Source organism: Magnolia sinica, chromosome 5 (assembly GCF_029962835.1).
Source record: "Magnolia sinica isolate HGM2019 chromosome 5, MsV1, whole genome shotgun sequence".
NCBI classification, from domain to species: domain Eukaryota; kingdom Viridiplantae; phylum Streptophyta; class Magnoliopsida; order Magnoliales; family Magnoliaceae; genus Magnolia; species Magnolia sinica.
In genome coordinates, this window is record NC_080577.1 from 13,085,978 (window position 1) to 13,099,726 (window position 13,749).

Below are 13,749 nucleotides of genomic sequence, written 5' to 3' on the forward strand. Positions count from 1 at the left end.
AATCTCTCATTCTCTTCCTCTTTTCATTCTCTCCTCTCTTCTTCTCTTCTCTCTCTTTTATCAATCATACCATAGTTCTATATATTATTTTTGCAACGGATTGAGTTGTTGCTCAATTTGGATGGTACTCGGTGTCACAACCTTAAGGGCTTGGTCTTTAGGCTTGTGGGTTGGGCCCTGGCTTAAATTTCCAGCACAGTAAACACGCCACCCATGATTTGTTGGGCTTGGACCTAAATTTCAGGCCTAATTAATCATGGGCTTGGCAGTTGACATGGGCTTGACTTATATTCATGGTTAATTATTAGAGAAATGGAAAAAATGAGGGGAGGAGGGAAGGTCAAAACTAGGGTTGCTAAAACACTAGCTCTGATACGATGTAGAGAACAAAGAAGAGAGATTTTGGGGAAATTTGTGTTCAAGAGAGTAGTGCTCTCAAAAATATGAGACATAGATATACAATATACTCTAATAAATGCAACAACCACATCCTTGCTAGGACTCGACCCATTTTCTCCCAACATCCCGTCTTACCCACCAAAAAGTAATAAATTTTCATTTGCAAGCATTCCATCAATTGGACTTGGCAAGCTTTGATTAGAGTCATTAGACTTAGCTAGGGTTTGGTCCCTTTAACATTTGTTTCTTAAATGTTGCTTGATGAACATTTTCTTGTCTTTCTCTTTGCTGCATTCCTCTTTAATCTTGCCCACCATTTAGCCCTCACTTATCCTTCAAACTTATAGGAAAGTTTTGCATAACTGTTTTGTAATTTCAGTAATTTACGTTTCTAATAGTTAGTTAGCATTGTATTGGAAAACAATTTATTGGAACTAATATTATTGTATATTTTGTTGTATTAGGTAATGATTTTTGTTTGAATGGTAAAGTTCGATCAAATATGTAATCGCATGCATTCTTTAGGGAGATAACCTTGTTATCTTTTTGGTTGTTCGCTTTTCTTATTGACAGAGACCTCAGCTTTAACAAATTGGAAGGAAACATTCCAAGCACCTTCAAAAGCATAGAAACGATGCAATTCATGTAAGCAATGTAATCTTCAGATATGGAGTTTCTTCTGACCAGTTTGTAAGTTAATACCATTACAAAAAAAAAAAAGAAAAGAAAAGAAGAAGAAACAAAAAAATCATTCACAGCGAATAGAATATGTGGCTTTTGATTAGGTATTTGACTAGCAACTTGCTAACTGGACCTGTACCACAGTGGATGCTGAATAAACGAGCAAACATGTATGTTCCTCATCCTGGATGCTTACTATCACTTTTTGATCGATCAGCTTTCAGTAACATATCTATTATTTATAATGATAAGTCAATTCTTCTTGTGTCATATATTTACACTTGAGTTCTCTCTGCTCTATTGATCTTTCATGCTTCCTTTTCACTTTATTTCTGATGAGCAATTTATCTTTAATATTCTTGGAAAAGTTTGCATTGCATTTGGGGGTGAAAATGTCTAATCTCATGGCGGATGCACACAAACTCTCCATTCAAATTTCAAATTGAAAAAGTTGTGTTATCTCCTGGATTTCAAAAGTAAATGCTGACTTGCCCTTTCTCCTCTAAAAATTTGTGGAGAAATTCTTAGAACTTTGTTGTGCATATCTTGTTAACGTGCCAATCTCCTGGGCACGGTTTGTCTAATTTTGCCATTGAGTTTCTATCTCTTCAATACCTTATGATCGATTATCATGGCATTTTTTTTTTTTTTCCAAACACATGAATAGTGTTTTTTAGTACCGAGATTCTTTATTTACTTTCTTCCCAGGATTATTTTTAGTTGTTTTTCAGATTGCAATGCAATATTGTCTTGCAGTGACCTTTCTTACAACAATTTTACATGGGAAAGACCTGGATCATCTGAATGTCCACCCACGGAAATGTAAGAATTACTTCTGTTTAGTTTGGCTTTTGTATGTCAGTTTCACTTGGATTTTTTTTTTTATTTTCCTCTAATGCTAAATTAATCAACTTGTATCTTGACAGCAACTTGTTTGGAAGCTCTTCTGCAGGGAACAATACGTAAGCTTCTTAAGTACTTCAGTGGGGAACTACCTTATAAGTTCAAGATAATCATCAATGTCTGCTTTAACTAATTTAAGTCAAAGAACACATGTTTAAATACGATTTTATTACTCACATATTCTTGACCTCACATTGCTGATGCAGAAATAGTTCTTTTCCATGCTCAAAGGATAACTTCCATTGTTCAAAACGTAAGTTTGTACATTTTGAATTAGAACATGAGGTAGTATCTTGCAAATTTTTTTTCTTTGGTTCACAAAACTGTCTTTGGGGTTTTCCTCCTTGATATTCCTTTCTATGTATGCGGTAGTGTAGTCTATAATCAGATTGAACCAACACATTCTTTATCCAGTCCAGTTCAATGTAAGGGCCAAATGATCAGATTTAGGTCAGACTTAACAGAAAGGCAGTAGCATGGAAGATGATAACAGTTCGGGAAATACAATAAAATGGAAATTAACAATAAAATCCTCACTTCTTGAAAAATAAAAAGTAAAAACTGCTTTTGTATCTAAAATTTTACCTGACTACTGTGAAAAAAGAATTGATGTGACTACCATTTAAATGGGAAAAAAGGTGCTAACTATGAAAGCAAACTATTTGTCCCCTGTATGTGTATTTTTCCTCTTGTTTGAAGCGGCTCTTCTTTTAATTAAAGTATTCATGGTGGTTCAAGACTCCAAGTAGATGTTTTTGTAAGTATTACTGAAAAAGAAACTTCTAAACGATTACCATTGACTGAAACATACCTCGTAAAGAAACTTCATCATGTAAAGGTAAGGCTGCATTTGGATATGTTACTGAATTGAACTGTAATAATTAGTACGATAAGATGGAAATGATCAATTTGCAATTAGCTTCCTTAGCATTCATATTCAGGTGTTAGGCTGCAACTTGCAGTTTTGTTAGTAGGACCAGAAAGGGTTATAGCTGAAATTTTAGGGCTACTTCCTGGTTATGATACTGAAGAAGGTAATTATGATGGGGTCCTTTCCTCTCCATTGATCTCATTATTGCAATTTGACTCAATAGTGCATCCACTGTAACATAAATTTGCATGGAGAGTGGTAACCTGAATTTGTGTAGGCCGATATGAAGAGCTGAATGAATCATTTAGCTTTCTATTTTGTTTTTCCCTCGATCCTATCCTATTAGTATTGATTTGATGTCACTCTCTTTGGCAGACTTTTACTCCTTACATATAAATTGTGGTGGAGATCGGGTAGTTATCAACAGAAACACCACCTATGAAGAAGATAAAGAAACATCTGGTGCTTCAAAATTAACTTTGAGTAGTGGAAGAAACTGGGCACTAAGCAGCACCGGAAACTTCATTAGCGAGTATATCGATGACTACATAGCCGAAAATAAATCCAAACTCTCTATGCCCAACTCTGAATTGTACATTAGGGCACGCCTTTCTCCTATCACCCTCACATACTATGGACTTTGCCTTTTGAAAGGGAATTACACAGTGAAACTCCACTTTGCAGAGATAATTTTCACAGATGACAAAACATATAACAATCTTGGGAGGCGCATATTCGATGTTTATATTCAGGTAGTTAATTGCATCACAGATTTATTTTTTTAATTCATGGTATTTCAGTCTTATTAAATGGTCTAAATTGCTTCAATGCAGGGAAAACTAGTTTTGAAGGATTTCAATATCAAAGATGAGGCAGGTGGTTTTGGTTGTGCCGTCGTGAAGAATTTTACTGCGTCTGTGAATCGTAACAGTTTGGAGATCCGCTTCTATTGGCATGGAAAAGGGACAACATCCATCCCTAATAGGGGAACCTATGGTCCTCTAATATCAGCTATATCTGTGGACCCTGGTATGTTGCTATTTTGCATCAGAATCTTCTTATTGCTATTGCTTATGCTACAGGTAAGTTGATCCTAAGGACTGGCTCACCAACGAACATCTTTAAGGTGCATGTTCGTAAAGAAAGACTAATAGATGAGTCTTGGAGGAGCTAGCAAAACTAGGATTGTGCTCCATTTGGAAGATTGGACTAACCATAAGAGCAAAAGGAATACTTTGTAGTCTTCTTATTTTACTTGAATATAAGATTTTGAAATAATTCTGGAAAGGTTTTCATTTTAATCAGTAATGATAATTTTTTGTTAAAAGCTGAAAATCCCAGAAAGACAGAAAAGGACTAGACACCTCTTGTTTACTGTAGAATGTGCTTCAAGGTTGGACTCCCAAAAAATATGAGAGAGAAATCTGAGAGGTAGACTTAATGTCTTTTACCTCCTTAATCCGTGTGGCAGGTCTTACACAGGAAGCCAAGCCACTTCCCCATCTTATCACATTAAAACAATCATCCTACACTACAAATGGACCTTGGGAGTTCACCACAACCCAAAGAGTTCTCACCTCCGCTTCATTGGAGATGCATGTCCCTAAGGAACCAAAAGCACCTTTTCAACCCTCCAAAGTGGCACATGACACCACCCACCCCGCTGGTCCCATACTAACAAAACTAGCATTGAATTATAACTTGATAGATCCCGCAGGAGGCATCCATCTACTTTGCGTAACTTGAGTTTTAAAAAAAAAAATCTACTTTCTATAAAACTCAGGCATTTGCAGCAAGAGATGGTGTATGTTGTTTGCAAATGACATCGTTTTGATCAGTGTTCGAAATATCGATACTATCGGCCGATATTATCGTTATCGTACCCCTGCGAGACGATACACTCGCGATAACCCCCGGAAGATACCAAAAAACCCTAAATTCCAAATATCGGCCGATATATCGTTGATATCGCACGATATTTTGACGATATCGCGCGATTTCTTCTCCATTATTGTCGGACATCGACGTTATCATCCGAAAAAATCGAAAAAAATAAAATTAGAAGGTGGATTTCGGTACCTGTAGAAGAGATCGCCATGATCGAACACTTCCATTTGGTGGGCCATTCGAATTGAAGCATCGTTCCTAGGTTACCACAAATAAAATCTCTGATTTTGGAGAGAAATCCGAAGACATCCTCGCCGATACGATGCGATTTGGGAGAAATTTTAGGGTTCCGGCTTCCGAAACCTTCTTTGTGTAAAAATAAAGGTCGTTTGGCCTGTTTTATCGAAATCGGGTACCGCACACCACCACTGTGTGGACGTCACCAAGTTCTGTGGGTCCTATCACGAGGTATGTGTTATATCCAGACCGTTCGCCCATTTGGCGAGCTCTTCGTAAGGCTTTAGCCGAAAAATAAGACAGATCCAAAGATCAACTAAACCACACTGCAAACAGCAGTGGTGGATTGAACGTCTACCATTGAAACCCTTTTAGGGGTCACAAAAGTTTTGGATCAATATGATATTTATTTTTCCTCTTAATCCAGGTCTGTGTGACCTAATTAACAGATTGGATGGAAAATAAACATTATGGTGGGCCCTACGAATGTATTAATGGTGAGAATCAGTCCCCCAGTGCTGTGTGTGTTGTGGCCCACTTGAGCTTTGGATATGACTCATTTTTGGGTTCATGATCTAAAATGATCTCTCCAAATGCATGAACGGTGTAGATATAATAAATACATTATTGTGGGGCATGTAACTTTGAAATGTTGGTACAACTTGAGCTCGAGGAGCGTCAGCGCCGGACGCGGATTGCGTACTGAGTAACTCCGCACGCTTAGTGTACTGAGTAAACTTTGTGGGGTCCACCATGATTTAAATATGTTATCTACCCCGTCCATCCATTTTAGGAGATAATTTGAGGCTATAGCCCCAAAACGAAGTATATCCAAAACTCAAGTGAACCTCACCATGGGAAAGAATGTGAATTGAAGTTCTACCATAGAAAATTTCTTAGGGCCCACAGAAGTTTTGGATCAATCTATTATTTGTGTTTTCCCTTTATTCATGTCTGTGTGATCTTATGAACACGTTGGATGACAAATAAACATCACTATAGGCCCTATCAAGGTTTCAACGGTGGAAGTCATTATTCCCACTGTTTCCTGTGGTGTGGCACACTTAAGCTTTGGGGCATTCTTCAATTTTCAGATCAACCACTAAAATGAGCTGGAAAAACGGATGGACGGCGTGGATAACTCACACACATTCACGGTAGCCCCAACTGAGTTTACTCAGCACGATAAAAGGGTACTGAGTAACTCATTACGCAATCGGATTTCGTCCATATACGGATTTCCTGCCAAAGCCTTCCGCAGGAAGTTCCTACGCTTGAAACCTTAGTGGGGCCTACTATGATGTTTGTGAGGAATCCACTCCGTTCATCCGTTTTGTGAGATCATTTTAGAACATGGCGTAAAAAATGATTAGGATCTAATACTCAAATGTGCCAAAAATGTGAGGATTGAACATCCACACATGAAATATTCATACGGCCACATAAGTTTTGAATCAGACTAATATTTGTATTTTCAATTCATCTGTGTAGGAATAACGTTATGAATGGTATGGATGGCATGTTAACATCACTGTCGACCCAGGGAGGTTTCAACTGTAGGAATTTTCCTACCCACCTTTTCCTTTAGTGCAGCCCACATTAGTCTTGGATCTTGCTTATTTTTGTTCTTAAGTGCTAAAATGATCTCAAAAAACGAATGGACGAGGTGGATTTCTTACAAACATCACAGTGAGCCCCACCTAGGTTTCGAGCTAAGGAACTTGGCAAGAAATCTGCTTACAATCAGCGCCCCACCCCAGTGTGGTGGGAAGTGGATCCCCTAGTGAGCAGTGTACTTTGTAAACCTTGTGGGCCCACTATAATTCATGTATTTTATCCACTCCGTCCATCCATTTTACCAGATAATTTTATGGTTTGAATGAAGAGAAAAAACTATTATTAGCTTGATCCAAAACTTTTGTGGTCCACTAATGGTCAATCACCATTATTTCCTATGGTATGGTCTACCTAATTATTGGATCTGTTTTATTTTTTGGATAATGTCCTAAAATGATATGGTAAAACGAATGGACGGGGTTGATACTGAATATAGTTATCTTAGTTCAATCGGACAGCGCATAGCTTAGGACCCTCTACAAAGGAAATCTATTATGTACACTTCTTTTTTGAAACTTTATGATTTAAAAGTGTGTATTAAAGGCCTTTTTAACAATCCCCAAAGTTTCATTAAAAAATTCAACCACTTTCCCAATGTTTCCCCATGTTTCCCAAAAAGTGCGATAAACTATGCGATAAAAACGATATATCCCGTGCGATAACCGATACGTATCTGTATCCCAAGGGTGCGATACATTGTGCGATATCGATATTTCGAACATTGGTTTTGATTGACAAGACAAGGGAGGGTGTAAACACAAAACTAGATTTATGGAGGGGTGCTTTAGAAACTAAAGGATTTAAAGTTAGTCGAACTAAAGCAGAGTATATGGAGTACAATTTTAGTAACAATAGGAGTGAAAATGAAGAATTAGTTAAGATTGCTTAACAGGAAGTTTTCCAAAATGACCACTTTTGCGTCTTGGGTCAATAATTCATGAGAGTGGAGAGATTGAGAAGGATGTTGTGTGAGAATATTGTATATACGGGTTATCATTAGTTGTAATATACTATGTATAGAGAAGCTCTAAATAAGCTTCCTTGTATTGTCTTGTAGAGTCGTTATTTTCTTTGTAAATTGGGTCTCCTCATATGATGAAAATTTTCTATAACATGAGAATGCTTCAGACTTGTGCTTCATGAAATAAATCCAAGTGTGCCTTGAAAAATCATCCACAAAGATGATGTAATACAATGAACCACCATGAGCCATGATGGGAGATGGACCCCAAACATCAGTATGAACGAGATCAAACAAATGGTGAGTACGAGAGTTAATGAAGACGGCAATGCAATAGAATTACACACTTTGCAACTAACACAGTTCATATCAATGGAAATGGGACTAATATTGATATCATCATTCAAAAGACCAGATCTAAATAAGAAAAGCATGTTTTTAGAATTTGGATGCCCTAAATGACTATGTCAAAGTTTCAGTATTTATTAGCAAAAAAAAAAAAATATCATGAGAAGATGGAAGAAAAAAACAATGCGATGAGACAACTCTGGGATCGAACTCCAAAGTAAATAAGCTTCCTCTCTTATGGCCCTTCCCAATCAGCTTCCCTATTTCCAGATCCTGTATGAAAGAACCAGACTGAGAAAACAAAACCAAACAGTTATTTTCCACTAGTTGAGCAACTGAAATCAAGTTGGCAAATAATTTAGGAACATAAAACACTTTGTGAATGAAGAAATTGTGAGATGATGAATGTGAGACTTTCAAGGACGCGATATGAGAGATAGGTAAATTGTTCCCATCTGCAGTGTAGATGGAACCCACTCCTCTATAGGGGACACAGTCAGTTAGACAAGAAAGATCCTTAGTCATATGATTAGATGCCCCTGAGTCAATATACCAAAGATTTATAGGATCAATATTACCTATGAACCTGAAGAACCTATCGCTTGAAGGATTTGCTGAATTTATTCAAGGGAAAGTAGATTAAGCTGCACCAATGGGACCATAGATGTCACGACCCTAAATCTAGTGTTGGTAATCCATGATTACTATACACCAAATTTTGGTTGACAGCCTCCGTAGAACTCCGATTTTGGGACTTCCAACTATCACATACTAAGTCCCATAAGCGGGGCTTCACAAGGAGGATTTCTGAAAGTAAAGACGACAAACACGTATCATTTCTCAAAATTTCATCATATTCAAGATATATTGCTGTGTACAACTAAGCACATCAAGGCAAAACCAAAACATAAACCATGTCATATTTACTATACCTGATGTACATATTCAGGGTATTACAAAAAAAAATATATACACTGATATGTACAAAACAAAAATGACAACTGGAGTCTGTAGCCTCTACTCCTGCAGCTCCCTACTCTCACCTGTAAAAAAATAGAAAGGAAAGCTTGAGCTACTAAGCCCAGTGAGTGCGTGTGTGAAGTGAAAATGCATGTTTCATGTCATGCTCATATAATGCACAGGAATGCACAGGCTTTCTGGATCGATAACAATAAAATAAAGATACAATGCATTATGCCACTTTTTATGTTCCAAATCATTTTTATATACAGAGGTGGGACTTCTACCCACTTGTAACATACATACTCTTTCAACGTTTCCACAACTTTCCACATTTCCCAATTGGACCACCAAAGTCTGAAACAGAGGTGGGACTCGCATATGATTGCTACCCACTTGTATAGACTTTTCCACCGTGGTCAACTACAGAGGTGGGACTACATAGTTTATGGGCCGAACTAGTCTAACCCACTTGTGTTGAACCTCACTATTTGCCTAACAGCGAGAAGTCATAAGTCGCCTGGCAAAACGATAGCGGCCAATTTACGAGCTCGTCACATACAACATATCTTTGCTTGCCTATAAGCAGGTCAGGTCAAACCTCTCAACCAACCGACACGTGTCGGTGGGAGTTGCTGCCTACTTTGGTATTTCGGCATTCTAGCGCTCTGTTCTTCCACCTGGTCTAGGCATTGGTTGCTCTCAATGGTACCAATCAGTGTTTAGGGACTTTCACCCACAGACCCTCTAATCATGTCCTGTTGAATTACACATTTTCGGTGTGGTGTCCAACTCATGTCATAACGAAGCATGTTTCATCGCATTTACAATCACCGTATGCATGTATGCATGAGTCCACACACAAGCACAATAGATCACGTTTTTCAAGACAAGCAAAGGATGACCTTCCTCATATGGTTTACTCATAAATTTTAAGTTTCTCATAGGAGTCTCATGTAATGCATCCTGTATCTAGACGGTTCACATACTAATCATAGACACATCGTCTATCGCAACACAACCCACTATGATCACCATACCATGATATGAATCATTCACTCTCAATCATACAATGATACATCAACTATGAACCAAGCATATGATATGCACATGACTTAGCCAATCTAAATTCAATCCGGGATTCATTCCACTATAAGACTTCATGCCACAAGCATGCTTTTTCTCAAGAATTAACTAGATCAAAAGGAGGAAGGATAATTCTTTTAAACATTTTGTCAAACAGGTAGCGGGCGGACTTTGTAAGGGACAGAGAGAAACCGTTGGCAATACGTATGAATTTAAACAAAACTAAAGCATCTCTATCATCCAACCTTCCATTAATAATTTCACTAACTAAATCAGAAAATACAGCAAGAACTTTCAGAAAATCCAGCAATAACGTAACCTTAGATTAGAAAATTCAGCAATCTCCTAACCCTAATCAGAAAATCCAGCAATAACCTAACTCTAAAGCAGAAAATCCAGCAATAACCTAACCCTAGATTAGAAAATTCAGCAATCTCCTAACCCTAATCAGAAAATCCAGCATTAACCTAACTCTAAAGCAGAAAATCCAGCAATATCCTAACCCTAGATTAGAAAATTCAGTAATCACCTAACCCTAAATGAAAATCCAGCAATATCCTAACCCTAGATTAGAAAATTCAGCAATCACCTAACCCTAAATGAAAATCCAGCAATAAGGTTTTCAAGGAAACCCCAACACACATATATGCGTGCTCCTAATCTACGCACTCACCTGTAACTATCAGAGGATTGGCTCTCAACCTCAGCTTCTATTTCCTCCTCCTCTTCTTCTTCTCAACTTCACACTCAACAAGAAAGAGAGTGCTGAAAATGGAATGTTGAAAGAGGTTTGTTTATGTTTATGGACTTGAAACTTGTTTTAAGCTTAGTTTCTGTCTTAAAAAAAGGTTTGGAAGGTGTTTTGTGATGTTTTTGAGAAGTGTAAGCTTATGGTAACCATCTAACAATGTTATTTAAGTAATTTGAACTAACGTATTCCAAGGATTTTAAAAATATCGAGGTCATTTGAGTTATTTTATCAAAATATACATGTGCATATCTATTCATAACTTATAATCCGGGTGTCCTATTGACATGCTGTTTTCGCCATTAACTTCGTAACTCGATTACGGTAACAACGGTTAGGCTCTCGGACCTAACGGATTTTGAAAACTCGATGGTGGGGCTCCGCCAGATAAAATGAGGACATAAGTGTAATTTCTCAAATTGTTTAATTTTAAGTCTGTATCTTAAAATTCGGACATCGGGTTGAAATACAGCTTGCGGCTCGATAATAGAACAACATTATGATCAAGTCAAAACATTCTCGGGGCCAATGGACCTACAGCCAACGGCTATTCAGTGTATGAACCAGATTTCGGGGCCTCGGGTCTTACAATAGATGATGAGTCAGGCTTCTCAGCAGAGGAAGCCAGAAATACACATCCACGTCGCTGGTAGTGAGGAGGTAGAGGAAAACGAGTCGGACAATTGGCTATATCATGGCCTTCTTGTTTGCAGTATTGACAAAACAGAGTACTTGGTCCAGAAGATTTCAAATTTGCTTTCTTATTGGGACAACGAGTAGCCACATGACCAAATCCATTACACTCAAAACATTTAACTTTCAACATGTCTCGTGACTTTCCTGAAAAATTGTGAGTAATGAAGGCAGCATCATGCACAACCTCTCTCAAAGAAGCAAGGGTTTTCAAATATGTCTCTTCTGCCATCAAATCAGATAGAGTTGCCTCAAGAGATGGAAGTTGAGGCCGGTTGATCAGAGCGGCTTGTGTTGGTTCAAACTCCAGACGGAGTTTATATAGAAATTGCATCCATTTTCTTGTGTTGTAAAGTATCTTTACTGTCTCGACTGCTGTAGCGGGAATAACTAGATCCGTAAGTTGAATCTCATACCAAAGGGAGGTAAGTTTAGAATAGAAATCTTGTATACTCAGAGCTCCTTGTTCTAATTTTGACAGCTTATACTCTACTTGATAGCGACGGGCATGATTTGATTGTTGATAACACATTTTCAAGTAAGCCCATATTTCGGATGCAATCTCGAATGATGTAAGGTTAATTGTAATGTTGCTCTCAACATTGTTATGGATCAATGTGACCACGTTCGAATTGTTTGTGGTCCAAGATAGGATTTCCTTTTCATCATTTGGTTTGCTCATCGAACCATCTACATAGCCGTAGAGGCTCTTTCCTGCTAGAAAATGCTTGAATTAAAATTGCCACAGGGAAAAATTTTTCCCATCCAACCTAACATGGATAGTTTCGATCTTATCGGAGGGATTCATGGATGCCATAAGAAAGAAAAACCATGAAGAAGAAATGTACCATTGATTTTTGGGTGAGCAGGACCGGATCTGACGAGCGGAGGTAAAGCCGCTGTCGTCGATGGAGAATAATCGACTTAATGGGTTCAATAGATCTTAGATCAATGGATCCAGATGTGAAGACAGGTGGTCAGCCAGAGATGCGTTTCAACGGAGAGATTCGTCAAATCAGGCTAGAAGCGGCATGCCGAAAACAGAAGAGAAGATGGGTTCCACAATCTGGAGGCGTCGCCGATGCGATCTAATGGAAATGGTTGAGGTTTTGGGCAAAGACGAGCGCTAGATCTGGAGGTTTTGTGCGGCAGGTATGGGCCGCTGTAATCAATGGGGGAGCCTTGGAATCAATGGAGAAGCGCCGGCCGGTCGTGCAGCAAGTTTAGAAAATTGGCTCTGATACCATGTAAACTTGAGAATTTGGAGATGTTTTTCTGTATTCCTTCAACCCAAAGGTGGGTTTAAATAGCCACTCTACAAGACTATACAAGGAAGATTATTTAGAGCTTCTCTATACATAGTATCTTACAACTAATAATAACCCCACATATACGCTTAGTTTGCAAGCTATCTAAAGCTTTATATGGACTAAAACCAGCACCAAGAGCATGGTTTGAAATTTTCCATGGGGTGTTAACCACAGCGGGCTATTCTCAAAGCCAATATGACTCATCATTGTTTATTCTCAAGTCTGATTCAAGTCTTGTTGCTTTATTGGTCTATGTTGATGATATTCTCATCACAGGAAGTGATGCTCAAGGAATTGCCGATCTCAAATCATTACTTCACTCCTCATTTCATATGAAGGATATGAGGCCATTAACATACTTTTTGGGTCTTGAAATTTCTCGTAATATTCAAGGTTATCTCAGGAGTCAATGGAAGTATACCTGTGATTTGATCAAGCTAGCAAACCTTACAGATAATAAGACCCATGAGACTCCTCTGGCATTAAATGTCAAGTATGGGAAAGATGATCAAGACCTTCTCATAGATATCACATCCTATAGGCAGCTGGTGGGGAGATTAGTCTATCTCACTATGTCTCGTCCTGATATCTCATATGCAGTTTATGTTGTTAGCCAGTTTGTCGAGGCACCTTGCACATTGCATATGACGGCAGTTCATCGCATTATTCGATACTTCCGAGGTACCCTCAATCAAACACTTCTCTTTCCATCATCGCATGATCTACAATTATCTGCTTCCTCTGATGCAGACTGGGCAGGTTATCCCATTTCACGACGGTCCACCATTGGCTATTGTGTTTTCTTGGGACAATCATTGGTTAGCTGGAAGTGTAAGAAGCAAACCACAGTATCTAGATCCAGCACAGAAGGAGAATACTCTGCAATGGCAGAGGCATGTAGTGAAATTACTTGGTTCCGGGGATTGTTGATAGATCTTGGGATTCATTTGTCTTTGCCAACTCCATTATATGCTGACAACCTCAGTGCTATTCAATTGTCTTCCAATCCAGTATTTCACGAGCGCACTAAACACATTAAAGTTGACTG

The 13,749-nt window shown here is 38.3% G+C and overlaps 1 protein-coding gene across 1 annotated transcript in view; it reads left to right on the forward strand.

Annotated features, from left to right (window-relative positions):
• The window catches only part of LOC131246947 (uncharacterized), a 168,106-nt gene that overhangs the window by 117,521 nt on the left and 36,836 nt on the right, over window positions 1-13,749 (forward strand). Inside the window, exons 43-49 of the mRNA XM_058247407.1 lie at window positions 973-1,044; window positions 1,185-1,250; window positions 1,837-1,902; window positions 2,007-2,042; window positions 2,190-2,236; window positions 3,230-3,606; window positions 3,688-3,883. Coding sequence (XP_058103390.1) covers window positions 973-1,044; window positions 1,185-1,250; window positions 1,837-1,902; window positions 2,007-2,042; window positions 2,190-2,236; window positions 3,230-3,606; window positions 3,688-3,883 — 860 coding nt within the window. The remainder of the gene's footprint in view (window positions 1-972; window positions 1,045-1,184; window positions 1,251-1,836; window positions 1,903-2,006; window positions 2,043-2,189; window positions 2,237-3,229; window positions 3,607-3,687; window positions 3,884-13,749) is intronic.